The sequence below is a fragment of the Arachis duranensis genome, chromosome 8, assembly GCF_000817695.3.
Source record: "Arachis duranensis cultivar V14167 chromosome 8, aradu.V14167.gnm2.J7QH, whole genome shotgun sequence".
In the NCBI taxonomy this organism is placed as follows: domain Eukaryota; kingdom Viridiplantae; phylum Streptophyta; class Magnoliopsida; order Fabales; family Fabaceae; genus Arachis; species Arachis duranensis.
Window position 1 is genome coordinate 45,865,051 of NC_029779.3, and position 24,655 is coordinate 45,889,705.

Below are 24,655 nucleotides of genomic sequence, written 5' to 3' on the forward strand. Positions count from 1 at the left end.
ATAATAGTATTTTAATAGTATTCAATTAATAGAAATGAAGGTACAAGAAAGATGTCTTATAAAGAATGAAAGTTTTTAGATATATCACTCATGACTTGACTTCTAACTTTTATGAATACCAACTCAAAAATAAAGTAGCCAAATATAATCTATCTATTTATTAGTAATATATTAAAACAGAATCTAAAGTAGTCTCTACATATATGTTAGTCTTCTAACTTTAATTTTACTATTATGCTACGTCAGTTTTAAGTGACTAATTAGTACATATTATCTAATTAAATTACCTTTTAATCCTTCTATTTTCTATTTGAAATACTTTTAAATTTTTTTACAAAATAAAAAGATCTGTTACTATTCTTATATTTATTATGCAATAAAAGGATCTGTTATTCTATATCATCCATTGCAATAACATAGAAAATTTATATTACCACAAAGAATAATATCTATATAATCAATCTAGTATTGATCTTATAATTTCACACTTATGAATTTTTTTATTTATCTAATCTGTCTATCTATCTATCAATTTATTTATAATGTATAAAAAATATATATTAAATAATAACACAATAAACACTTGAGATATTAGATAACTTCTAATATTATCACATAAATATTTTAGTCCAAACATTTAAGTGGAGAAAAACAAAACAAGCATTACCAACAAGTAGTAACACAACAAAAAGGAAAACACCAAAAGAAAAAAAAAATTAACTAGAAAACTATAATACTGAGCAACTTTTTTTAAGTTACTACTTAATATATTTCAACCTTTAATAATTTTAAATATATTCATACATGATTAAAGAAAAAATACACTATTATATTATCTATTACAATTATTCGATTAAATTCTTCATATAAATATATACTATTTTAAAAATATAATAAAAAAAACATTAAGTAAAAATTATAATTCAAATTCTCCGCGCGAGTCAACATTTAGTATCTATTAAAGTCTTCTAAATTTTCAGAGTAATTTCACCACATACTACCATTGTATCCTATGCATATGAAATCTACTTCTATTTTGTAAAGTTTAGGAAACGAAACTGTTACAAATTTTGTAAACTCATTTTTTTAAAAAAGGTTTAATTACTTTGTTGGTTCCTATAGTCTCGCAAAATTTTCAATTATACATCTATATTTTTTTTTCAATTAGATCCCTTTTGACAGTAATTGATTTAATTGTGTAGAAACCCAATTAAAAAAAAAATTGGTGCAAAAATCCAAATAATAAAAAAAAAGTATAAGGTCCTAATTAAAAAAAATTTAATACAAGGACTTAATTTAAAAAAAAATATAAAGACCTAATTAAAAATGTTTTTTATTTTCGCAGACCAGTAATAAATCTAAAAAATTGAAGAAAGAAAGATAAAGAACTTAAAAAATACAAACTTCATCAAACCCACGTTAGCAGGCAAAATTATGAAGGTTGATGGTTGATTCCTAAGTCAACAAAGACTTTGAATTATGGAGTTCTTGTAGATTGGCAATTTGGCATTGGTCTACTAGATCATTAATTGTCAATTGAATGCCAGAATGTGGGACAGCTTAAACGTGTTTGATTTTGGGAAGTTGGAAAACTATCTTAAGGGACATACATAGATTGATGTCCAAAATAAACAGAGCTTGGAATTCAATGGGTGTTCTTCATTCCATTGTTATGGCTGCTTATATACTTGTTTCCTCTGTCACAGCTTCTATGGCAGTTAATGATTCCATTGGTCTTTCCCAGTACATGAGTGATGGTGAGACCTTAGTGTCCAAAAATGGATTATTTGAGCTTGGATTCTTCAGACCCGGCAACTCGACCAATTGTTACTTGGGGATCTGGTACAAGAAAATGGCCATGCATGCTGTTGTTTGGGTTGCTAACAGGGTTGACCCCATCAATGGTTTCTCAGGAAAATTAACAATGGACGACATCGGCAATCTCATCCTTAAAAACAATGACTCAGTTGTTTGGAGCACGGCCTCTCAAAGAGAACCACAGAATCCAGTGGCACAGCTCATGGACAGCGGCAATCTTGTGATATGGAATGGTGGAGGTGCAGAGTCAGATGACATTTTGTGGCAAAGCTTTGACTATCCAACTGATACATATTTGCCAGGCATGAAGATAGGAAGGGATCTTCGAAATGGTTCGGATTGGCGATTAACATCTTGGAAGAGTGTAGATGATCCTTCTCCAGGTAACTTCTCTTGGGGGTTAGCCCTCAGTGATTATCCTGAGTTTGCCATCATGAATGGAACCAAAAAGTTCTCTCGGTTCGGACCTTGGAATGGCATGTATTTTAGTGGATTGCCAAATGTAAGTGTTGACTCTGTTATTGAATTCAATTATGTCGACAACCAGAACGAGATATACTACACCTCTAGCTCCAAGAATGATTCTATCATCTCCAGAGTTGTAATAAACCAAACAAGTAAAGCGTATAGTCGGTATGTCTGGGTGGAAAAGACTCAAACTTGGAGTGTTTTTGAGTCACTGCCTAGTGATGTCTGTGATAATTATGGCCATTGCGGAGCCTATGGGGGTTGCATGGCCACAGGAGCTCCAGTTTGCTTGTGTTTAAGAGGTTTCAGGCCCAAGTCACCAGAAGCTTGGAACTCATCAAACTGGGCTCAAGGATGTGTCCGCAATGAACCATTAAATTGCACTGATGGATTTGTCAGATACGAAGGCTTGAAACTACCAGATACTCAACGTACTAGGCTGATTGATACTCTTGATATAAGTGACTGCAGGGCTTTGTGCTTGAATAATTGCTCTTGTACGGCTTATACTAATCCAGACATAGGGACGGGTGGTGTTGGTTGTGTCATGTGGTTCGGCGATCTATTTGACATCAAACTGTTTCAATCTGATGGACAAGATCTATACATCCGAATGCCTGCTTCCCAGTTAGGTACAGAACAAAACTACAACTTTCTTTCTATCAAGTTTCTTCAATTCTTCTAAAATACATATTAAGATGGGTAATTAGGATGACAAAAAAACAGTTAAAACTGCTCTTATTTAGCATTCATTAATTGTTAAAATAAGACAAATTCTACCTGTTTTTGGCTAATTCTTTTTGGTTACCTATTTAAACTGGGATTTAAGTTTTGTTTTTTTATGTTAGACGAACTTCAAGTTTCCAACAATGAACTTCAACACAGGAGCAAGAATAATAAAGTGATAATTGCTAGCACCGTTGCTGCAATTTGTGGGACGTTCTTACTTTGTGTTTACGTTATATATAGATTTCGAAGGAACAGTAATGGTAACTACTTTCTTTTCATTTACAATCTCTGAAGGCATCACATTTCTATGTACATCCTTTTCAAATTGGAAATACTGCTAATTCTCAACACACTCTTAGTATGATCTTTGCTGAACAATGCCTTTGAGAAAAAGTGGCACTATAATGCTTTAGAGTTTTAAGAATTATACATCACATTTTAAGATTTTATTTTCTTCTGTATCATGCATGTCTCATTTAAATGTCTTTACACCTTTTCCCTTTCTTGAATGTCCCAGAAAAATCAAAGATGCAAGAGTATATGGAAGGCTATGTAAATGATACGGATCTACCACTATTTGATCTACTGACTATTAATATTGCCACTGACAAGTTTTCGTTCAATAATAAGATCGGACAAGGTGGTTTTGGACCTGTGTATAAGGTAATTCAATCTCTGAATGCTTACTAGCATGAATATGTAAAGAATTTTTAACATTGCAAAGAGAGTTTTCTTATAAAAATGTGAATTCTGCAGGGAAAATTAGCACATGGACAAGAAATTGCTGTTAAGAGACTCTCACATAGCTCTAGGCAAGGAATGGCTGAATTCATAACTGAAGTAAAACTAATTGCAAAACTTCAGCACCGTAATCTAGTAAAACTTCTTGGTTGTTGCATTCAAGGAGAAGAAAAATTGCTAGTTTATGAGTATGTGGTTAATGGTAGCCTAGACACCTTCATTTTTGGTACAGATTATCAAGAAAACTTAACTTTGGTTCTATTATGTTTTCTTACTTTTCTTATAGCATAGCAAGCAACTTATGAAAACTTGAATCTTCAATATAAATAACAGATTCGTTTTTCTTTAAAATAGATCAAGAAAAAAGTAAGTTGTTGGATTGGCCTCGACGCTTCCACATAATATTTGGAATTGCCAGGGGACTCTTGTATCTTCATCAAGATTCTAGACTTAGGATTATCCATCGGGATCTTAAAGCAAGTAACATTTTACTAGATGATAAATTAAATCCAAAAATATCAGATTTTGGAATGGCCAGAACTTTTGGAGGAGATCAAACGGAAGGAAACACAAATAGAGTTGTTGGAACTTAGTAAGTGTCTATCTGATTTCATGGAATCAATATTAATTTATCTTTTCTCAACTTAATCATGTCTTTTAATGCTTTCATGCAGTGGGTACATGGCACCAGAGTATGCTATCGACGGGCTATATTCTATAAAATCCGACGTCTTTAGCTTTGGCATACTTATAATGGAGATTATATGTGGAACCAAAAATAGAGCTCTTTGCCATGCAAATCAGACTCTTAATCTCATTGGTTATGTAAGCACTAAGATAATTGCTATGTTTCTCAAATTTGCAATAAATGTTCTGAAGGTTTTCATGTTTATGATGTAGGCTTGGAGGGTATGGAAAGAGGAGAAGGCTTTAGAGTTGATAGATTCAAGCATAAAGGAGTCATGTGTAATCTCAGAAGCATTGCGATGCATCCATGTGAGTCTGTTGTGTGTGCAACAATACCCTGAAGATAGGCCTACAATGGCTTCTGTGATTCTCATGTTAGGAAGTGAGATTGATTTAGTTGAGCCTAAAGAGCCTGGCTTCTTTCCCAAGAGGGTTTCTATCGAAGCGAATTCGCAGCCACATCAATGTGAAGTATCTACAAATGATGAATTAACCATTACCTCATTAGATGGCCGGTGAATTCATCAACTTTGCTGTGCAAGTTACATGAAGGCATTTTTGTAAATTTGCAATTGAAGAACTAGTCTTTTTTTGGTGTTGTAGAGTTTATTAACTGAATATGCATTAACAAGTTAATCATAGAATTTTCTTAAAATGAAGAGAAAAAATGCATGATGCAGATGTCCATCTTATTCTGGCATATGTTGAATTCATGATTATTACAGCTACATACAAGTTGCAATATGAAGGTTCTGCTATGATGACGTCTCTGTTGGAATAGTACTTGCTTTTTAAATTTATTGTGGGATACTGAAAATCAACTTTTTCTTCTCTTGTAATGCCAATTTCTACAAGACATTGAAGCATTTGTTATAATACGAATTTTAATATTACGAAGACTTCTGGTTGGTTCCTAAGTAAGAGTCTAGTAATACATAAATTGAAGATTGAAATATGGGACAAAGCAATTTAAACTTGTTTTGACATTTGATTTATTCAAAGTTGGAAAACTTTGCCTTTCTGCTTCTGTCCAATTCCTATGCTGATTTATTTATTTTATTTTATTTTCAATTTATTTTATCTGAACAGACTAAGCATGAGGTGGTCAAGCGAGATTTATACATAGATTATCTCACCTATACATAGATTATCTCACCGTAGATATGATACATGCAGGATAGAATGCAGTTGCATAATTTGATCATGCAGTTGACTTCAGGCTTTGTAGTTGTTGTAATCTTGTTGAAAAGACAATCATATTAGACATGTTTCTGATTAAGACTTTTTTTTCCCTTCCTAATCCTACCCGTTTACCCTGTTAAATTGGCAACAGAGACTTGTGGTTTATGTGTCTATGCTTTGAGACAAAATTAGCTTCCTTGCATATCATCAGTATCCAAACAATGAAGTAACTCAAAAGCTGATATTCAATGGGCATTCCTTCTTTCACAGCGATGCTTGCATACATGCTTTATTCTTCTCTTGCCATAGAACTTGATTCTCTTCATGTTTCCCAGTCCCTCAGTGATGGCATGACCTTAGTGTCACAAGGTGGAAAATTTGAACTTGGTTTCTTCAGCCCTGGTAATTCTTCACACAAGCGTTACTTGGGAATTTGGTACAAGAAAATTCCAATTCAGACAGTTGTTTGGGTTGCCAATAGGGCCAACCCCATCAATGATTTCTCAGGAATTTTAACAATGAATAGCACAGGCAATCTTTTACTCACCAAAAATGGCACTGAGACTACTTTTTGGAGCACAATCTCTCGAAAACAAGCAAAGAATCCAGTATTGGAGCTCTTGGAAAGTGGCAATCTTGTGTTAAGAAATGAAGAGGAATCAAATCCAAAGGCCTATTTGTGGCAGAGCTTTGATTATCCTTCAGATACGTTCTTGCCAACCATGAAGTTGGGAAGGGACCTCCAAAATGGTTTAGATCGGCGCATAACTTCTTGGAAGAGTCCAAATGATCCATCCCCTGGAGACATTTTTATTGGTTTAGTTCTAAATGATTATCCAGTCTATTACATGATGAATGGGACAAAAAAATTATTTAGAGCTGGACCTTGGAATGGCCTATACTTCAGTGGAGAACCAAATCTGTCCCATACATATATTTTTGAAGTCAGTTTTGTATCAAACAAGGATGAGATATACTTTAGTTTTAACACCAAGGTTGATTCTATCACTGGAAGAGGTGTAATAAGCCAAACAAGTCAATCTCTTGCACACTATTTATGGGATGACAATATTAAGAATTGGAAATTTTCTGGATCATGGCCAGGTGATGTGTGTGATAAATATGACCTTTGTGGAGCCTATGGTTATTGCAGTGTAGCAGAATCAAAGCATGTCTGCCAATGCTTTAAAGGGTTCAGTCCAAAGTCACCAGAAGAATGGAACTCAAACAACTCCTCACAAGGATGCATTCGTGACAAACCATTAAGCTGCAATGTCACAACTAGTGATGTGTTTGTCAAATATACTGGCTTGAAAGTGCCAGATACTCAGCATACTAAGGTGGATGAGAATATTACTTTAGATGAATGTAGAAATCTTTGTTTGAAGAACTGCTCTTGCATGGCTTATTCCAATTCAGACATAAGAGGAGGAGGCAGTGGCTGCGCCATGTGGTTCGGCAATCTAATTGACATCAAAATGATTCAATCTGGTGGACAAGATCTATATATCCGAATGCCTGCTTTTGAGTCAGGTAAGGCCGTAAGGGACAAAAGTTCATTTTGCTTTATAGCTTCTTCCATTCTTCTTATTATTATATCTTCCATTTTTGTTTACATGTTTGATGAATTTCAACCATAAAGGACTTCAACAAAGGCACAAGAAAAAAGTGATAATTGCTAGCACCATTGCTGCATCTTGTGCAACACTTCTACTTTGTGTTTATGTTATATACAGAGTCCGAAGGAACAATATTGGTAACTTCTTTCTCTTCAATCTTATATTCCCATTATCTCTAAATGGCAGCATATTTCTATGAGTTTTTAAATTGGAAATTTGTTGAAATACTGCTAATTAGCAAGAAATAGAGTGTTCCGAAATTGCTTTTGTTTAGAAATATAATAACAATATCTGAATGAATTTTACATTTCTTTGCATTCCTAGAAAAATCAAAGATAGAAGAATATATGGAAGGGCATGTAAATGATACGGATCTACCATTGTTTGATCTACTAACAATTACTACTGCGACCGAAAAGTTCTCGTTGAATAACAAAATTGGGCAAGGTGGTTTTGGACCTGTTTATAAGGTAATTTAATCTTTGAATACTCACTAGCTTGAGCCTTGAACAAGTGGGGAACATTTAACATTGTAAAGATCATGATGTACTTATAAAAATGTAATTGGGCAGGGAAAATTAGCAGATGGTCTTGAAATTGCTGTGAAGAGACTCTCACATAGCTCTAGACAAGGAATGACTGAATTCATAACTGAAGTAAAGCTAATTGCGAAACTTCAGCACCGTAATCTAGTAAAACTTCTTGGTTGCTGCATTCAAGGAGAAGAAATTTTGTTAGTTTATGAATATGTGGTTAATGGTAGCCTGGACAACTTCATCTTTGGTATGTAATATCAGGAAAAACTAAGTTAGATATATTGTGTTTTCATATTTTCATTACAGTATATATGTAAGCAGCTTATGAAACTTGAATATCTGATTTGTTTTCTTGAAAAATAGATCAAACAAAAGGTAAGTTGTTGGATTGGCCTCAACGCTTGGGCATAATATTTGGAATTACTAGGGGGCTCTTATATCTTAATCAGGATTCAAGATTGAGGATTATTCATAGAGATCTCAAAGCAAGTAACGTTTTACTCGATGACAAATTAAATCCAAAAATATCAGATTTTGGAACGGCCAGAACTTTTGGAGGAGATCAAACTGAAGGAAACACAAATAGAGTCGTTGGGACTTAGTGAGTGTCTCTTTCTAATTTTAGAACATCATGATCATATAAATATAAATATACTTTCTTTAATTCTTCCTTTCAGTGGATACATGGCACCAGAGTATGCTATTGACGGGCTGTACACTATAAAATCCGATGTCTTCAGCTTTGGCATACTTATGATGGAAATTATATGTGGGACTAAAAATAGAGCTCTTTGTCATGCAAATCAAACTCTTAACCTCATTGGCTATGTAAGCTCTTTGATCATTATTTTCTTTCTTAAAGTTGAAGCAAATGTTATTAAGGTATTTCATGTTTATGACGTAGGCTTGGAGGGTATGGAAAGAGGAGAAGGCTTTAGAGTTGATAGATTCAAGCATAAAGGAGTCATGTGTAATCTCAGAAGCATTGCGATGCATCCATGTGAGTCTGTTGTGTGTACAACAATACCCTGAAGATAGGCCTACAATGGCCTCTGTGATTCTCATGTTAGGAAGTGAGATGGGTTTAGTTGAGCCTAAAGAGCCTGGCTTCTTTCCCAAGTGGGTTTCTATCGAAGCGAATTCGCAGCCACATCAATGTGAAGTATCTACAAATGATGACTTAACCATTACCTCATTAGATGGCCGGTGAATTCATGGACTTTGCTTTGCAACTTCTATGAAGGCATTTTTGTAAAATTGCAATAGTGTTCTAGGCTTTAGTGACTGAATATGCATAAAAAGTTAATCATAGAATTTACTTAAAATGAAGATAAAATGCATGATGCAGATGTCGATCTTATTCTGGCATATGTTGAATTGATGATTAATACAACTACACACAAGTTGCAATATGAAGGTTCTGCTATGATGCCGTCTTGGTTGGAATAGTACTTGCTTTTTAAATTTAGGGAAAAAGACAAATAGGTCCCTGACTTTTTAAACTTTTGACAAATACATCCTTGACAAAATTTAAATACAAAAAAGTCTCTGACTTTAACAAACGGAAGACAATTTAGTCCTTCCGTCTATTTGCGTCTCATACACCTAACGGAACTGGCTGACGTGGCTGAAACGGTGTCCAGGTGTCCGTTACAGTGCCACGTTGGAAGGGGAAAAAAGTTCGAAGGACAAATAAGTCCTTGACGTCATTTTACAAATAAAGTTCGAAGGACAAATAGGTCCTTGAGAATTTTTTTTTCAAAATTAATAAACTCATTTCCTAAATTCTCTCATCTACCTCTCTCCATTTTTATATTTCTCTCTACTATTTTTACTCTATATATAATTATATTTTATATTAGTAATTTGACAAATCAAAATATGTCATTCGATATTTTTTTACAATTAAAATATTTTAAATGTAAAATTATACACATTAAATTATTTTAAATTTTAGATAACGAATGTTAAAATTAATTACTAATAAAAAATTAGACTTTTTCATATAAAAATAATAACTAAAAATCTTATTATTTAATTTTTTATCTGCAGATATCTTGGTCTTCTTAGTCAAAAACTTTTGTCAACTTACGACTTTTTTGTAAAAGTAGTTTGATTTTATAAATCTTTTGTGTCATGCATAATTTATACTATTAGAACAAAGTGAACTATAATTAAAAAAATTATTCTTGTAATGTTATTATGGATAAAAATACTAGTTCTAATATAATACACAAATGCACTAATGCTAACTTAATACATGAATGATGCACAAATGAACTAATGCTAACTTGATGCATAAATGAATTGATGCTAACTAATGCCACTGGTATGATGAAAACTGAACTAATGCAATTTAACAAATTCTAATATAATACACAAATGCACTAAAACTAAACTAATGCAATTTAAGAAAAAGAGTAGAAACATAACAAGCCCAATTTCTACAATTTTAATACAAATAATTTAAATTGTAGAATAAAACAAGTTAACTAGATTTCAAAATACAAGCATAATTTTATCAGAAATTATTTTTAATATGGAAAGAAAATTGGTGTTTTGGTTGAATATTGACATTTGAAGTGTATTACAGTATTGTGAAAATTATTCAACACGCCCCACTTGTTGGCTAAGATGCTACCACGTGTTCAACACATACCCCACGTGTTGGCCAGAATGATGCCACGTGTTCACCACGCTCCACACGTGTTGACATCCCACAAAAAAAATCCACCCATCTATAATTATACCACACTCTCCCATTTTCAACAAAAACACCAATATTTTTTTCATACAAAAAAAATTAGCCTAATTTTATAAACTAAATTCTCATAATAGAAGCATAATAGAAGTATAATGAAAAAAAAATTTTCAAGGACCTATTTGTCCTTTGAACTTTATTTGTAAAATGACGTCAAGGACTTATTTGTCCTTCGAACTTTTTTCCCCTTCCAACGTGGCACCGTAACGGATACCTGTACACCGTTTCAGCCACGTCAGCAAGTTCCGTTATGTGTATGAGAGGCAAATAGACGGAAGGACTAAATTGTCCTCCGTTTGTTAAAGTCAGGGACTTTTTGTATTTAAATTTTGTCAGGGATGTATTTGTCAAAAGTTTGAAAAGTCAGGACCTATCTGTCTTTTTCCCTTAAATTTATTGTGGGATACTGAAAATCAACTTTTTCTTCTCTTGTAATGCCAATTTCCACAAAACATTGAAGCATTTGTCATAATACGAATTTTAATATTTTTAGAAATAATACACGTACCACTCTTGTGCATTAAAAAGTAATTAATTGTAAGTTTAGATAATTTTTCCCTCACTTTAGCTTTCTCTCAATATTACTTAGCACAAAGATTACCAAGGCTGCTGGTTGGTTCCTAAGTAAGAATCTAATAATATTACTTAGACAATTTTTCCTTCACTTTTAAACTTGTTTTGACTATTGATTTAGTCAAAGTTGGAAAACTTTACCTTTTTATTTAACTAGAGTTTGATAACATAAGATGAGAAAATATCATATCGAACTAAAAACTTTAAAGTAGTAAATTAATAGGTCTCTTATCTTACAAACTCGTCACTCTTCCTTACTTTTTTCAATGTGAGACTAATTACATACACTCACACTTGCAACATTAACAAATAGAAGATAAACTCGTGATTAGAGAAAGATCTAAACATACTATGCATGAAGTGGTCAAGAGAGATTTATATATAAATGATATCACCGTAGATATGATACATGCAGGATAGAAGGCAGTTGCATCATTTGATCATGCAGTTGACTTCAGGCTTTGTAGTTGTTGTAATCTTGTTGAAAAGACAATCATATTAGACATGTTTCTAGTTAAGATTTTTTTTCCCTTCCTAATCCTAGCCGTTTACCCTGTTAAATTGGCAACAGAGACTTGTGGTTTATGTGTCTATGCTCTGAGACAAATTTAGCTTCCTTGCATATCATCAGTATCCAAACAATGAAGTAACTCAAAAGCTGATATTCAATGGGCATTCCTTCTTTCACAGTGATGCTTGCTTACATGCTTTCTTCTTCTTCTCTTGCCATAGAACTTGATTCTGTTCATGTTTCCCAGTCCCTCAGTGATGGCATGACCTTAGTGTCACAAGGTGGAAAATTTGAACTTGGTTTCTTCAGCCCTGGTAATTCTTCACACAAGCGTTACTTGGGAATTTGGTACAAGAAAATTCCAATTCAGACAGTTGTTTGGGTTGCCAATAGGGCCAACCCCATCAATGGTTTCTTAGGAATTTTAACAATGAACAGCACAGGCAATCTTTTACTCACAGAAAATGGCACTGAGACTACTTTTTGGAGCACAAGCACATTCTCTCAAAAACAAGCAAAGAATCCGGTATTGAAGCTCTTGGACAGTGGCAATCTTGTGTTAAGAAATGAAGGGGAATCAAATCCAAAGGCCTATTTGTGGCAAAGCTTTGATTATCCTACAGATACATTCTTGCCAACCATGAAGTTGGGAAGGGACCTCCGAAATGGTTTGGATTGGCGCATAACTTGTTGGAAGAGTCCAAATGATCCATCCCCTGGAGACTATTCTCTTGGTTTAGTTGTAAGGGATTATCCAGTCTATTACATGATGAATGGCACACAAAAAGTATATCGGTCTGGACCTTGGAATGGCCTTTACTTCAGTGGATTCCCAGATCTGTCCTTTACATATGTTTTTGAAGACAGTTTTGTCACAAACAAGGATGAGATATCCTATAGTTATAACACCAAGCTTGATTCTATCATTGGAAGAGGTGTAATAAGCCAAACAAGTCCATCTCTTACAAGTTATTTATGGGATGACAATCTTCAGAATTGGAAAGTTTCTGCATCAACACCAGGTGATGTGTGTGATAAATATAACCTTTGTGGAGCCTATGCTTATTGCAGTGTAGTAGAATCAAAGCATGTCTGCCAATGCTTTAAAGGGTTCAGTCCAAAGTCACCAAAAGAATGGAACTCAAACAACTCCTCACAAGGATGCATTCGCGACGATCCATTAAGCTGCAATAATGTCTCAAACACTGATGTGTTTGTCAAATATACAGGCTTGAAAGTGCCTGATACTCAGCATACTAAGCTGCATGAGAATATTAATTTAGATGAATGCAGAAATCTGTGTTTGAAGAACTGCTCTTGTATGGCTTATACCAATTCAGACATAAGAGGAGGAGGCAGTGGCTGCGCCATGTGGTTCGGCGATCTAATTGACATCAAAATGATTCAAAATGGTGGACAAGATCTATACATCCGAATGCCTGCTTTTGAGTCAGGTAAGGGACAAAACTTCATTTTGCTTTATAGCTTCATCTTCCATTCTTATTATTATATCTTTCATTTTTGTTTACATATTTGATGAATTTCAACCATGAAGGACTTCAACATCGGTACAAGCAAAAAGTGATAATTGCTAGCACCATTGCTGCATCTTGTGCAACACTTCTACTTTGTGTTTATGTTATATACAGACTCCGAAGGAACAATATTTGTAACTACTTTCTTTTAGAACTAGAGTATTCCTAAATTCCTTTTATTTAGAAATATAATAACAGTATCTAATGAATTTTACATTTCTTTGCATTCCTAGAAAAATCAAATATAGAAGAGTATGTAAATGATACGGATCTACCATTATTTGATCTACTAACAATTACTACTGCCACGCACAAGTTCTCGTCGAATAACAAGATTGGACAAGGTGGTTTTGGACCTGTTTATAAGGTAATTCAATCTTTGAATACTTACTAGCTTGAGCCTTGAACAAGTAGAGAACATTTAACATTTTAAAGATCATGATCTACTTATAAAATTGTAATTGGGCAGGGAAAATTAGAAGATGGACTTGAAGTTGCTGTGAAGAGACTCTCACATAGCTCTAGACAAGGAATGACTGAATTCATAACTGAAGTAAAGCTGATTGCAAAACTTCAACACCGTAATCTAGTAAAACTTCTTGGTTGTTGCATTCAAGGAGAAGAAATTTTGTTAGTTTATGAATATGTGGCTAATGGTAGCCTAGACACCTTCATCTTCGGTACGTAATGTCAAGAAAACACAGCTTATGAAACTTGAATATCTGATAATTTGATAACAGATTTGTTTTCTTTGAAAATAGATAAAACAAAAAGCAAGTTGTTGGATTGGTCTCAACGCTTGGGCATAATATTTGGAATTACTAGGGGACTCTTGTATCTTCATCAAGATTCAAGATTGAGAATTATTCATAGAGATCTTAAGGCAAGTAATGTTTTACTCGATGACAAATTAACCCCAAAAATATCAGATTTTGGAATGGCCAGGACTTTTGGAGGAGATCAAACCGAAGGAAACACAAATAGAGTCGTCGGGACTTAGTGAGTATCTCTTTCTAATTTCATAACATTTTATTTATTTATTCTTTCTCATATTAACCATTGGTTTAATGCTTTCATACAGTGGATACATGGCTCCAGAATATGCTATTGACGGTTTGTATTCTATAAAATCCGATGTCTTCAGCTTTGGCATACTTATGATGGAAATTATATGTGGGACTAAAAACAGAGCTCTTTGTCATGCAAATGAAACTCTTAACCTCATTGGCTATGTAAGCTCTTTGATCATTATTTTCTTTCTCAAAGTTGCAGCAAATGTTTTTTTATGAATTTTCATGCTTATGATGTAGGCTTGGAGGCTATGGAAAGAGGACAAAGCTTTAGAGTTGATAGATTCAACTATAAAGGAGTCATGTGTAATCTCAGAAGTAATGCGATGCATCCATGTGAGTCTGTTGTGTGTACAACAATATCCTGAAGATAGGCCTACAATGGCTTCTGTGCTTCTCATGTTAGCAAGTGAGATGGATCTAGTTGAGCCTAAAGAGCCTGGCTTCTTTCCCAAGTGGGTGTCTATGGAAGCGAATTCGCAGGCAGATCAATGTGAACTATCTTATGATGAATTAACCGTTACTTCATTAGATGGCCGGTGAAATCAATGAGTCTGCTACACGTATCATAGCCTGGAATCTGGATCATATGGCTAAGATTCAAGATCACTCCATGATAGAGTATATCACTATGCCGTATATTATGAATTGATCTAATGGCAAATGTGACAAAAACTATATTGCATTCTTGTCTAAGACTTGGCTCATTATTTTTTATAGAATTATTAGAGAATGTATAACCAGCGGTGAAAACTGAGGTGAAGTCGACTTCACGTGAAGTTGATATCTCAGAGCCGTTAGATGAAAATTTAGTCAAATCAGTCAAATCATCTCACGGCTCTTAGATATCAACTTCACGTGAAGTCAACTCCACCTCAGTTTTCACCATAAACAGTTAGTTAAAATAAAAATTTAGGGATGAATATTTATATACATCTACAATCACAAATAAATAAGAAATAAATAAGAAAACCTATGAAACACAGACACTTCGTTGAGTTGTCGTGTCCGCGTGTCGGATACATTTTGTTAATATTTTGGCTACGACACTCGTCCAACACGCGTGTTGATTGTGTCTAGTCTTATTCTTAACATATATTTTTGAAATAAATTTAGATATAGTATATATTATTATTTTAAATATTTGATATAATTAAAATATTAAAATATCATTACTTTATATTTATGTGTGTTCCCGCATTCGTGCATCATAGAAAAAAATATAAGATGAGAAAACACTACATCCAATTCAAAATCTTAAAATTTTAAGTTAATGAATCTATCTATTATTTTATAAATTCCTCATTCTTTTTTACTTTTTTCGATGTAAGACTAATTTCATATACTTCTCACGTTTGCAATACTAACAAAAAAAAAAATAGCTATAAAGCTCAAAGCGATCTCAATTCAAAATTAAATGATATTGTTGAATAACATATACCTTAACTTTATTCGGTATATAGCATCTAAAATCATTTTGACTTTTTAGCTAATTTTTTTTGTTACCAAATATTTTATATATTATATCTAAAACTTATTCATCAAGACATCACAACTTTATTTATTTCATGTAACCATGATTAAATGTATGATGTATCACAACATTTAGTGGTTAAATATATATCTCAATAAGAGACATATGTCCGGTTAAAGGTGAAATTTTGTAGTCTTGATGACAATCTGCTTCCATGAAGAGTTTCTTCCATTCTTCTTTGGTTCTTTCTTTTCCATTATAATATGCTGTCACCACTAAATCCAATTGAAGCTTTGCTTGGGTAATTTCAGTAGGCTCATCTTTTTTCTCATCATCTATCACAATATCTATGATAATTATTTTTCCTCTTTTATTATTACTTGAAGAAACAGCATCTTTGCATTTTTTCAATATCTTTATGCAATTATCATCATCCCAATCATGTAAAATCCACTGAAAACAAAAAACAAAACAATTTTAAAAAATCATATATAACTTTTTTTAAAAATATATATATAATCCTTATCACCATTTATTCTTAGATTTGATGAAACATAATTGTATACCTTAAGTAAAACTGCATCAGCTTTAGGGATAGATTGGAACATGTCCCCACCAACATAAGTCAAATTGTTGGTTCCTTTAAGATTTTTCACAACCTGTGGAAGATCAAAAACTATGGATTTCAAATGTGGAAAAGTTTCAGAGATATACTTGGCTACCATTCCAGTTCCTCCAGCAACATCTACAATTGATTCCAACCCTTCAAAGACAACACCATGATCTCTCAATGCCAAGTTTATGATTTGAGAGTCACTAGCAGTTGCATCATTGAAGTATTTCATATGTGTAGGGTTTTTGTTGAGGAAGTCCCAAATACCTGTTAGGAAAATATAGAAAACAAGAAAACAAGTATTTAAATATTCGGTAATGTTTAGTAATAAAAAATTAATTAAAAATAACCGAAACTTATTTTATTTAACATTTATTAAATATTACTATATAATATGCACAAAATTAGTTGTTTCTTCTCTACAGAGATAATATTCTCCCTAGCTATATGAAACGAACACATATTCCATCTGATTTTAGATAAGTGTTAAATTATACTTATAAGGACTTAATTTTTAAAAAATATTAGAAACATGTTGGTTTTATACAAATTAACTTGACTGTATAAAATTATATTTATTTAAAAATTTAATTTTTAATATATAAACTAAAATTTTTGTGTCAATAATTGTTTTTTTTATTGTCGTGTATAATATGAAAATTGTTTTACAATAGTAGTATAGTAAAACTAAATATTTTATTTAAAGTCAAAGAAAATTTTATAAATAAGCGTTTTTTTAATAAAGGTTACAAATACTTCATAGATGAATGAAGCAGAAAACACAGGCTAAAAAAAATTATAAACAAGAGATCACAAAATAAAAAACAAACAATAGAAAAGACATAACTAACCCCTACACTTCAACAAAATAAAGTTGGTCTTATATACAATTAGTGAAAATTATCAAAATTTAATATCTATAATTATATGTATATTATGTTTAATATTAGTATCAAGGGTGTAACTTAGTTAATTTACCTAGAGCGGTTAATAAGAGTTAATTAAAATTAGAAATATGTTATAACTAATTAATTAGGTGGTTAGATATTAATTAGTTCTCTTACTATATAACTAAACTAATTAATATCTAACCACCTAACTAATTAACCACTACTTTAGTTAGATTAACTAAGTTACATTATTGATAATTCAATTATATCAGTAGTAATTAAGAATGTAAAATAAAATAAATAATAATTAAAAATATTAAATAATATAATTTTAAATTATTTTAAACTGATTTTTTTATTATTTTTCACATATTTTTGTTTAGTAAAACTCAATTACTAAAAGAAAAAGAGTATACTACTACATTAAAAATAAACACTAATTTAATAAATCCGAACGTACAAAACATTATTGTAATACATACATACCTGTACCCAATGCCATGGCAAATGGTGTTTGATTCCCCTCATCATGAATCCATTTCCCAAGTTGTTGATATGAAGTTGAGATAGTTGGGTCAAGAATAAGGTCAACCATTGGAGCTAAACAATGATCACTACCTCTAACAAGGAGCTTTGATACATAAGTAAGAGCATATGCTTCCTTTTCTTCTTGGGTAATTCTTACTATGTCAAAGAATCCAATGTGTGCAAGATAACGCATTAAACGGTGCACACCACTAACCTTAGTTAATGGAACTTGTAACTTGGAAACCAACTCATGAAGAGTCATAGGTTGACCATGGTTGTGGATTATGTTTGGTATGCTTAGATCCACACACCACTTAAGGCAAAGAGAGTCTAAGAATGCAAACATGTGTTTGTACAACTGAACTTGACCTTCAAAGATCTCATTTGATGAAGCCATGATCTTTAATTTTTTATGATTGCAAGTGAAACTAATTTTGTGTTTGTGATGATTAATTATTAGCATTTGAATCACCTTATATAGAGTTTGGCTTCTTACTAATTAATCAAATGATTAAGAGAATCACGTAACATGAAAAACTCATTTTTAACGGTTGAAATTAAAGCACGTGGGAGGCTAATTAAGAATAAATTAATAATTAGTCTAAGTTTATATGATACAACCTATGATGGTAGGTTTGATATGTAATATAATACATTAATACTTCCATAACATCAACTTGTAGTAGAAACGAATGAATTATTTAGTCGTAGTCATTAGATAAAATAATTAACCAAATAAAATAATCTAAAAGTGATTTAATTTGGAAACGTTAAAAGATAAAACGTTTAATGTCACTTAAAACGTTCCAAATATGGGATTAACTACAGTATAAAGGTGAACACGCTTAGCTAGCTAGTAAACCACTTTAAAATTTAAATCAATCACGTAACAATTATAATATAATAACAATTAACTTCGAAATATTTTATTCTAGGAATGGATTAGTCATCAAACCACTTATAATTAATCAATAGTAAATCAATAATCGAGGTGGGGCAAATTAACCTTTTTCCCAATTTCTCACATGATGAGAATCAAATTTAAATGAAAATTGGAAAATGAAAAACTATTGAGAACATGATTGCTTTTTTTATTATTATTATTTTTTCATTCAACTGTTTACTATATTTACATGTGATAATAAAGAGGGGGTAATAGTCTAAAAAATAAAAGCATAGTTATCAAATTTGGTTTGATTCGGTGGGTCAGACTAAAATTCTAATTATCTGATCAGCAATAATCTAATTTGGATCATCATTTGAATCGGTTAAACTTAATTTTACACAAACTAAGTTTTAATATAACAATAGAGGTGCAAGAAAAAGGTCGTGACAGATCTTTTAGAGAAGGAAGATCAAATTGAAACTCCTCAAATCGATCACAATATCATCGATCAGGGTCTATTTTAGTAAACAAATAATTAAAGATATATAAAGGCCACATCAAATTTAGATTAATTTTTGTGTTTAAAACAATTCTTTCAAATGATATATAAAGTAAATACTAAAATTAGTTTCCAATAAATTTTAGATTGAATATTTTTATTTCTAACAAATTTTGTTCTAAAGAATTTTGATAACTACTCTAATATGCTAAATTAAATTTTCTATCGTTTTTAATAAAATTTTCAATATTTATATTAAACAAATAAATTTTTAACAAATTTTATCATAACATAATTAAATTTTAATTAAAAAATATTATTATAAAATAAAATTGTTCCTATCCAAAATAACAGAAAGACCAATTCACCTAACAAAAATAATTCTAAAAAATTTGAAGAATAATAAAAATTTATTAAAGATAAAAAAGTATTAAATTTAAAATTCTGTAAATGGACACTTGTCACTATTCCTCATTCACAAAATTGAAACCTGTCACTAATAATTAGATCCATATTATGACATAAACATGGGAACCAATCTCATGTGTTGTATGGTTTAATTTGTATGTTAATCTGTCTCTATTATTCCTCCTTCACATGCATTGCAGAAACATTAGTGATATTTGTTATGATACCTAAAATTTGGTGTTTAATTATTAAAAAATTAAATGATTAATATTTAATTTAAAAATATGAAAATTAATAAAATTTAAATATTTAAATCTAATTATAAAAAATAAATTAGACACCGAAAAAAAGATATCTTAATATTCTCCAAAGACAAACGGAGACAAATAACAGTCTTAGAGCAAAACCACAAGGGAAAAGCACTATATCCTAACACATGATTCAAACATTATCAACTACTAATTAAGTCACATACATCTATCTAAGAGTCAGAGCCTCTATTTTCTTTTTTTAGAAAATTTTAAGAGATAAGAACTAATTAAATTTGTTTATTTATTTTATTAAAGACAATTACATCTAACATTTAAAAAATTAAAGATTAACTAGTCCAAAGTTGTTAGCCCATTTCGCGTGTGTGTTTACCGTTTAGTCAATTATTTTCATGTATATACTTGATACGTGTAAATCATAATAAGGAAAAAAAAACGTTGATACGGGTGGATTTTTAAAATTAATATATATAATAAAAATATTTTAGTCATTTTCTGTAATAGGAGTATTGTAGTTATTTTTTATAAAAAATATTATTAATTTAGACCAATTTAAAATTTAATTTACCATTTTTACGGTCAAATTAATTTACCTAGCCTAATTTTAATAAATATTAACACGATTTAATCGATTATACGTGTTAAATTTTAATTATTAAAAAATATTAGTGAATAGTCATAATATATTCTTGTAGATAATCTCACGTGTTATTAATCACTCACGTGTTAATTGCATGCAAACTTGTTCATAATATAATTTACTCCATCGCTTTCAAGTTTCAAGCATACATGAAACATTCTAGTTATTAACTAGGTTGAACTCCATCCACATGATATCATATCTTGCATCTATAAATGAAGAAAGACATGCACTACACCAATCAACACATCAAACTAAACCCTAATAGTCACATACACATACATATCTTAGCTTAAACCTAAAATTGTACTTCATCATCACTTGATCACTTCCAAGCCATGGAATCTTCTCTTATTAGCTCTCTACTATTTTGGTATCTCCTTCTCTTACTTGTTGGATTCATCACACCATTTCTCAAATTCCTCAAACACCAAATAACTTCAAAATGCAAACAAACTACATCACTCCCTCCGGGACCAAAACCATGGCCTATAATTGGTAACCTACCTGAAATGCTAGCAAACAAACCAACATCTACATGGATACATAGGATCATGAGTGACCTAAACACCGAAATCGCATGCATTCGACTAGGTAACATTCATGTCATTCCGATTACTAGCCCTGAAATTGCTCGCGAATTATTGACAAAACAAGATTCAATTTTCGCGTCCAGGCCTACGAATTGGTCTAGTGAACATGTCTCGTTTGGGTACTTGAGTACAATAGTAGTGCCCTATGGAGAACAATGGAAGAAAATGAAGAGAGTCATGGCCAATGAATTGGTCTCTCCAAGAAGACTTCAATGGCTACAAGACAAGAGGGTGGAGGAAGCCGACAACATCGTTCGCTATGTTTACAATCAATGCAATAAGAATGGCGGCGGCCTTGTTGATGCGAGGATTGTTGCACGACATTATTCAGGGAACATCATTAGAAGGTGAGAATTAAAATAATATTTACTAATTAAAGTTAGATATTCATGCTTGGTCTTAAGACAATTCTTTATTATTATTTGATTCCGCTTAAACCACATGTGTATAATGTACATGTCGATTATCTGATATGATTATATTCGACGAAGGACATACAGGAATAATATATCAGCAGTGCTATGTTACTAACTTTTTATCTGTCAAAATCTGCCAACTTGAGTTGGGCTGGACATGAAGCCCATCTACTAAATAAAGCCACATCTAAGTTAATCATGGTTTAATCCTAATTTATCACGTGTTGGTAATAGTTGGCAGACTCTCTCTTAGTAACGTATACTTTTCCATAATATATTAGAAGATAAAAAAATTATTTTAAAAGTGAGACAAATATAGCAACAGAAAATTTTTTATCTGTTTTAGAAAAGAAGTTTGTTCATTTTTTTGTTAACCAAAATATTATAAAAATGCATATATATATAGAAATATAACTTTTTTTTTGTAATATTTTATCTTTAGTGTTTCTACATTTTATCCAAAAAAAATTAGAAAATTGAAATAAACATTAGGTCTTAATAATAAGAATTTAATTTAATTTTGATTCACTGTAAATGTAAAATAATTTTATACGTGTATTCAATTATATAATATTATATCAATAAAAATAATTATCTCTTTTCTATTGATTGCATTTTCACATGAACGGCATGAATAATCATTCAAAAAAATGGATGCAATTGTATGATTGTGTAAAATATTTTACCGTGCATATCAGTGCATTAAAATTAAACTCTAATAATAATAAAGAATTTATAATATTTTGAGAATTTTTTTTAACTTATTCTTCACACGCATTGAATTGTATTATTAATATTCCAACAGGTTGGTTTTCAATGCAAGGCACTTTGGTAAAGGAACAGAAGATGGAGGACCCGGATTTGAGGAGGTGGAACATATTGATGCAATTTTCATTGTTTTGAGATACCTCTTTGCATTCTCTGTCTCTGATTACGTTGCATGCTTAAGAGGGCTTGACTTGGATGGTCATAAGAAGAACTTGAAGAAGGCCACTAAGTTGATAATGAAGTATCATGATCCCTTAATTGAAGATAGGGTTCAGCAATGGAAGAATGGTAAAAGGACATGTGAAGAGGACTTGCTTGATGTTTTAATCTCATTGAAAGATGCAAATGACAGTCCACTTTTGACTCTTGATGAAATTAAGTCTCAAATTATGGTAACACTTTATACTCTATTTTTGTATATTGTATTATACCTTTAACTTTTCAGTGTATAAGTTATACATTTTTTAATGAACATTATTAAAGGTTGATATTCAAGTTAAGAGAATAAGTTATATATCAATTAAGGGTTTTAAAATTACATATTGAATGCAAGGATGAGTATATGAAGGTCATTTTTAATTCATAGATAAAACAAGAGTTCTGCTTTTTACTAAAAAAAAAATAACTTTCATATACTTGTTAAAGAATTTTACATAAATAGTTAAATTAATTTTTAAATTAATTTTTTAAAAATTTATTTAAATATATAAATATATTTAAATTATAGTGAGAAAAAAATCATTAATTATTTTACTTTAAGATAGAAGATCATACTTTATCAAATAGTTTTAAAAAAATTGAGAAAATTTGTTTCTTGTTTAATCATATATCTTTTATAGAGTATTTAATAAACGGTTTTATTAGGTAGACAATGATTTTTGTAAATAATGTGACGAATAAATTTTAGAATTGATCCAATAAAATAAAAAAATACTCCACTCGAAATTATCTCTTAAATCTTAACATTAGGATAATTATCTACACACCTATAATATATTGAATATCCAGTCATTGTTAACTATATATGAGTAAATTGAATCAAAATAAATAATCATTCAATTAAAAATAATGAACATAATCATCTGTATACCTATTGAATTAAACATAAAGTATATCCATTATTCACATTGTTTTGTTTAGTATTCTCATTCTCTATCTATATTTTTCTTTTAATAAATGAAAATTTGCAGGATATGATGATTGCAACCGTGGACAATCCATCAAATGCATTTGAATGGGGACTCGCCGAGATGCTAAATCAGCCGGAGATGCTTGAAAAGGCGACGGAGGAATTAGATAGCGTGGTTGGCAAGAAAAGACAAGTACAAGAATCAGACATTCCAAAACTCAAGTACGTGAAAGCATGCGCAAGAGAAGTATTTCGCCTCCACCCTATTGATGACATCAACGCCACCCATGTTTCCATGGAAGACACATTTGTTGCCAACAATACCTACTTCATTCCAAAGGGTAGCCACATCGTTCTAAGACGGCAAGGAATCGGACAAAATCCAAGAATATGGAAAGACCCATTGAGGTTTCAACCCGAACGTCATTTAGAAAAAGATAACAATAATATTGATGGGTTTAAGAATTTGAGTTTAAATGAACCGAGTTTGAAGTTGATTACGTTTAGCACCGGAAGACGTGCATGTCCCGGGATCAATCTTGGTTCTACCATGACGATTATGTTGTTTGCTAGGATGTTACATGGCTTCAATTGGAGTGTGCCACCCAATGAGACAACTATTGACCTCTCCGAAATAGAAGGAGGTACCATAAAAGCAAAGCCACTCGTGGCACTTGCAACGCCGCGGTTGCCAGCCGAGGCTTATGAAATTTCTTAAGCTATTATTTAATTTAAATATTTGATTGTTAATTGGTGAAAATTCATGTGCAATTAATTTTATGTAAAATTGATAGACAAAAATCGTTAGTTAATAATTTAGTCAAATTTATTAAATTATAGAAAAGTATGGGGATCCAATGGAATATTTGTACAATGCGTACAATGGATATGATATTAGAGTTTTAGATTTGAAAGGTAAAAAATTTGATCCTTAGTAAACTCTAAAATCAGCTTAAGCTTTTAGGATGAGTGGTTTTATGACATGAGATGTTTATTATCCGTACTCGGATGATTATTCTAAATATTATAGGTGATGTTCATTTTGTAACTCATATAGTTCATTGTATATACATTGTATAAATAAGTCATTGGCTCCCTAACAAAACTCTTAAATTATTTAACGATTTTTAACTATCAACTTTACGTAAAATTAACTGACTGTAGTTGAATTTTAATTAATTAAAGAGAGTAATCATGTAAAACATATGTTAAACTAGCTTTGGGGAGTGAAATGATGTGTTGCCAAGACAGCAAACAAATTGCAGTTTCTAATTTTTAATTTCCAATAAAGGGATCCAATTTTTTATGTAAT

The 24,655-nt window shown here is 31.4% G+C and overlaps 4 protein-coding genes across 4 annotated transcripts; 3 read left to right on the forward strand and 1 right to left on the reverse strand.

The window, feature by feature from the left end:
* Nucleotides 1-1,564: 1,564 nt before the first annotated feature.
* Nucleotides 1,565-5,060, forward strand: LOC107463256 (G-type lectin S-receptor-like serine/threonine-protein kinase At4g27290). Its single transcript, XM_016082022.3, has 7 exons — nt 1,565-2,918; nt 3,135-3,275; nt 3,533-3,678; nt 3,772-3,982; nt 4,111-4,348; nt 4,431-4,581; nt 4,657-5,060. The coding sequence occupies exons 1-7, from the start codon at nt 1,619-1,621 to the stop codon at nt 4,960-4,962; spliced, it is 2,493 nt and encodes an 830-aa protein (XP_015937508.1). The 5' UTR covers nt 1,565-1,618; the 3' UTR covers nt 4,963-5,060.
* An 813-nt stretch (nt 5,061-5,873) lies between these two features.
* Nucleotides 5,874-14,843, forward strand: LOC107463149 (receptor-like serine/threonine-protein kinase SD1-8). Its single transcript, XM_021129841.2, is given in 14 exon segments — nt 5,874-7,188; nt 7,295-7,381; nt 7,569-7,714; nt 7,817-8,027; nt 8,144-8,381; nt 8,458-8,608; nt 8,685-8,986; nt 11,782-13,109; nt 13,181-13,294; nt 13,394-13,527; nt 13,630-13,840; nt 13,922-14,159; nt 14,242-14,392; nt 14,471-14,843. Coding segments are annotated over 14 exon segments (4,929 nt in total). The 3' UTR covers nt 14,774-14,843.
* A 921-nt stretch (nt 14,844-15,764) lies between these two features.
* Nucleotides 15,765-18,167, reverse strand: LOC107463257 (isoflavone-7-O-methyltransferase 6). Its single transcript, XM_016082023.3, has 3 exons — nt 17,694-18,167; nt 16,271-16,584; nt 15,765-16,157 (listed from the first exon to the last, which is right to left on the reverse strand). The coding sequence occupies exons 1-3, from the start codon at nt 18,130-18,132 to the stop codon at nt 15,843-15,845; spliced, it is 1,068 nt and encodes a 355-aa protein (XP_015937509.1). The 5' UTR covers nt 18,133-18,167; the 3' UTR covers nt 15,765-15,842.
* A 2,537-nt stretch (nt 18,168-20,704) lies between these two features.
* On the forward strand, nt 20,705-24,224 carry LOC107463188 (isoleucine N-monooxygenase 2). Its single transcript, XM_016081932.3, has 3 exons — nt 20,705-21,377; nt 22,252-22,606; nt 23,405-24,224. The coding sequence occupies exons 1-3, from the start codon at nt 20,776-20,778 to the stop codon at nt 24,059-24,061; spliced, it is 1,614 nt and encodes a 537-aa protein (XP_015937418.1). The 5' UTR covers nt 20,705-20,775; the 3' UTR covers nt 24,062-24,224.
* The last annotated feature ends 431 nt before the right edge of the window (nt 24,225-24,655 follow it).

Coding starts and splice junctions, on each gene's coding strand:
- LOC107463256 (XM_016082022.3), top strand. CDS start 1,619: ATGTCCAAAATAAACAGAGCTTGGAATTCAATGGGTGTTCTTCATTCC. Junction 3,679..3,771: donor GTTTTGGACCTGTGTATAAG/GTAATTCAATCT, acceptor TGAATTCTGCAG/GGAAAATTAGCACATGGACA. Junction 4,349..4,430: donor AATAGAGTTGTTGGAACTTA/GTAAGTGTCTAT, acceptor GCTTTCATGCAG/TGGGTACATGGCACCAGAGT.
- LOC107463257 (XM_016082023.3), bottom strand. CDS start 18,132: ATGGCTTCATCAAATGAGATCTTTGAAGGTCAAGTTCAGTTGTACAAA. Junction 16,585..17,693: donor TGCCATGGCATTGGGTACAG/GTATGTATGTAT, acceptor TTTTCCTAACAG/GTATTTGGGACTTCCTCAAC. Junction 16,158..16,270: donor CTGATGCAGTTTTACTTAAG/GTATACAATTAT, acceptor TTTTGTTTTCAG/TGGATTTTACATGATTGGGA.
- LOC107463188 (XM_016081932.3), top strand. CDS start 20,776: ATGGAATCTTCTCTTATTAGCTCTCTACTATTTTGGTATCTCCTTCTC. Junction 21,378..22,251: donor TCAGGGAACATCATTAGAAG/GTGAGAATTAAA, acceptor ATATTCCAACAG/GTTGGTTTTCAATGCAAGGC. Junction 22,607..23,404: donor AAATTAAGTCTCAAATTATG/GTAACACTTTAT, acceptor GAAAATTTGCAG/GATATGATGATTGCAACCGT.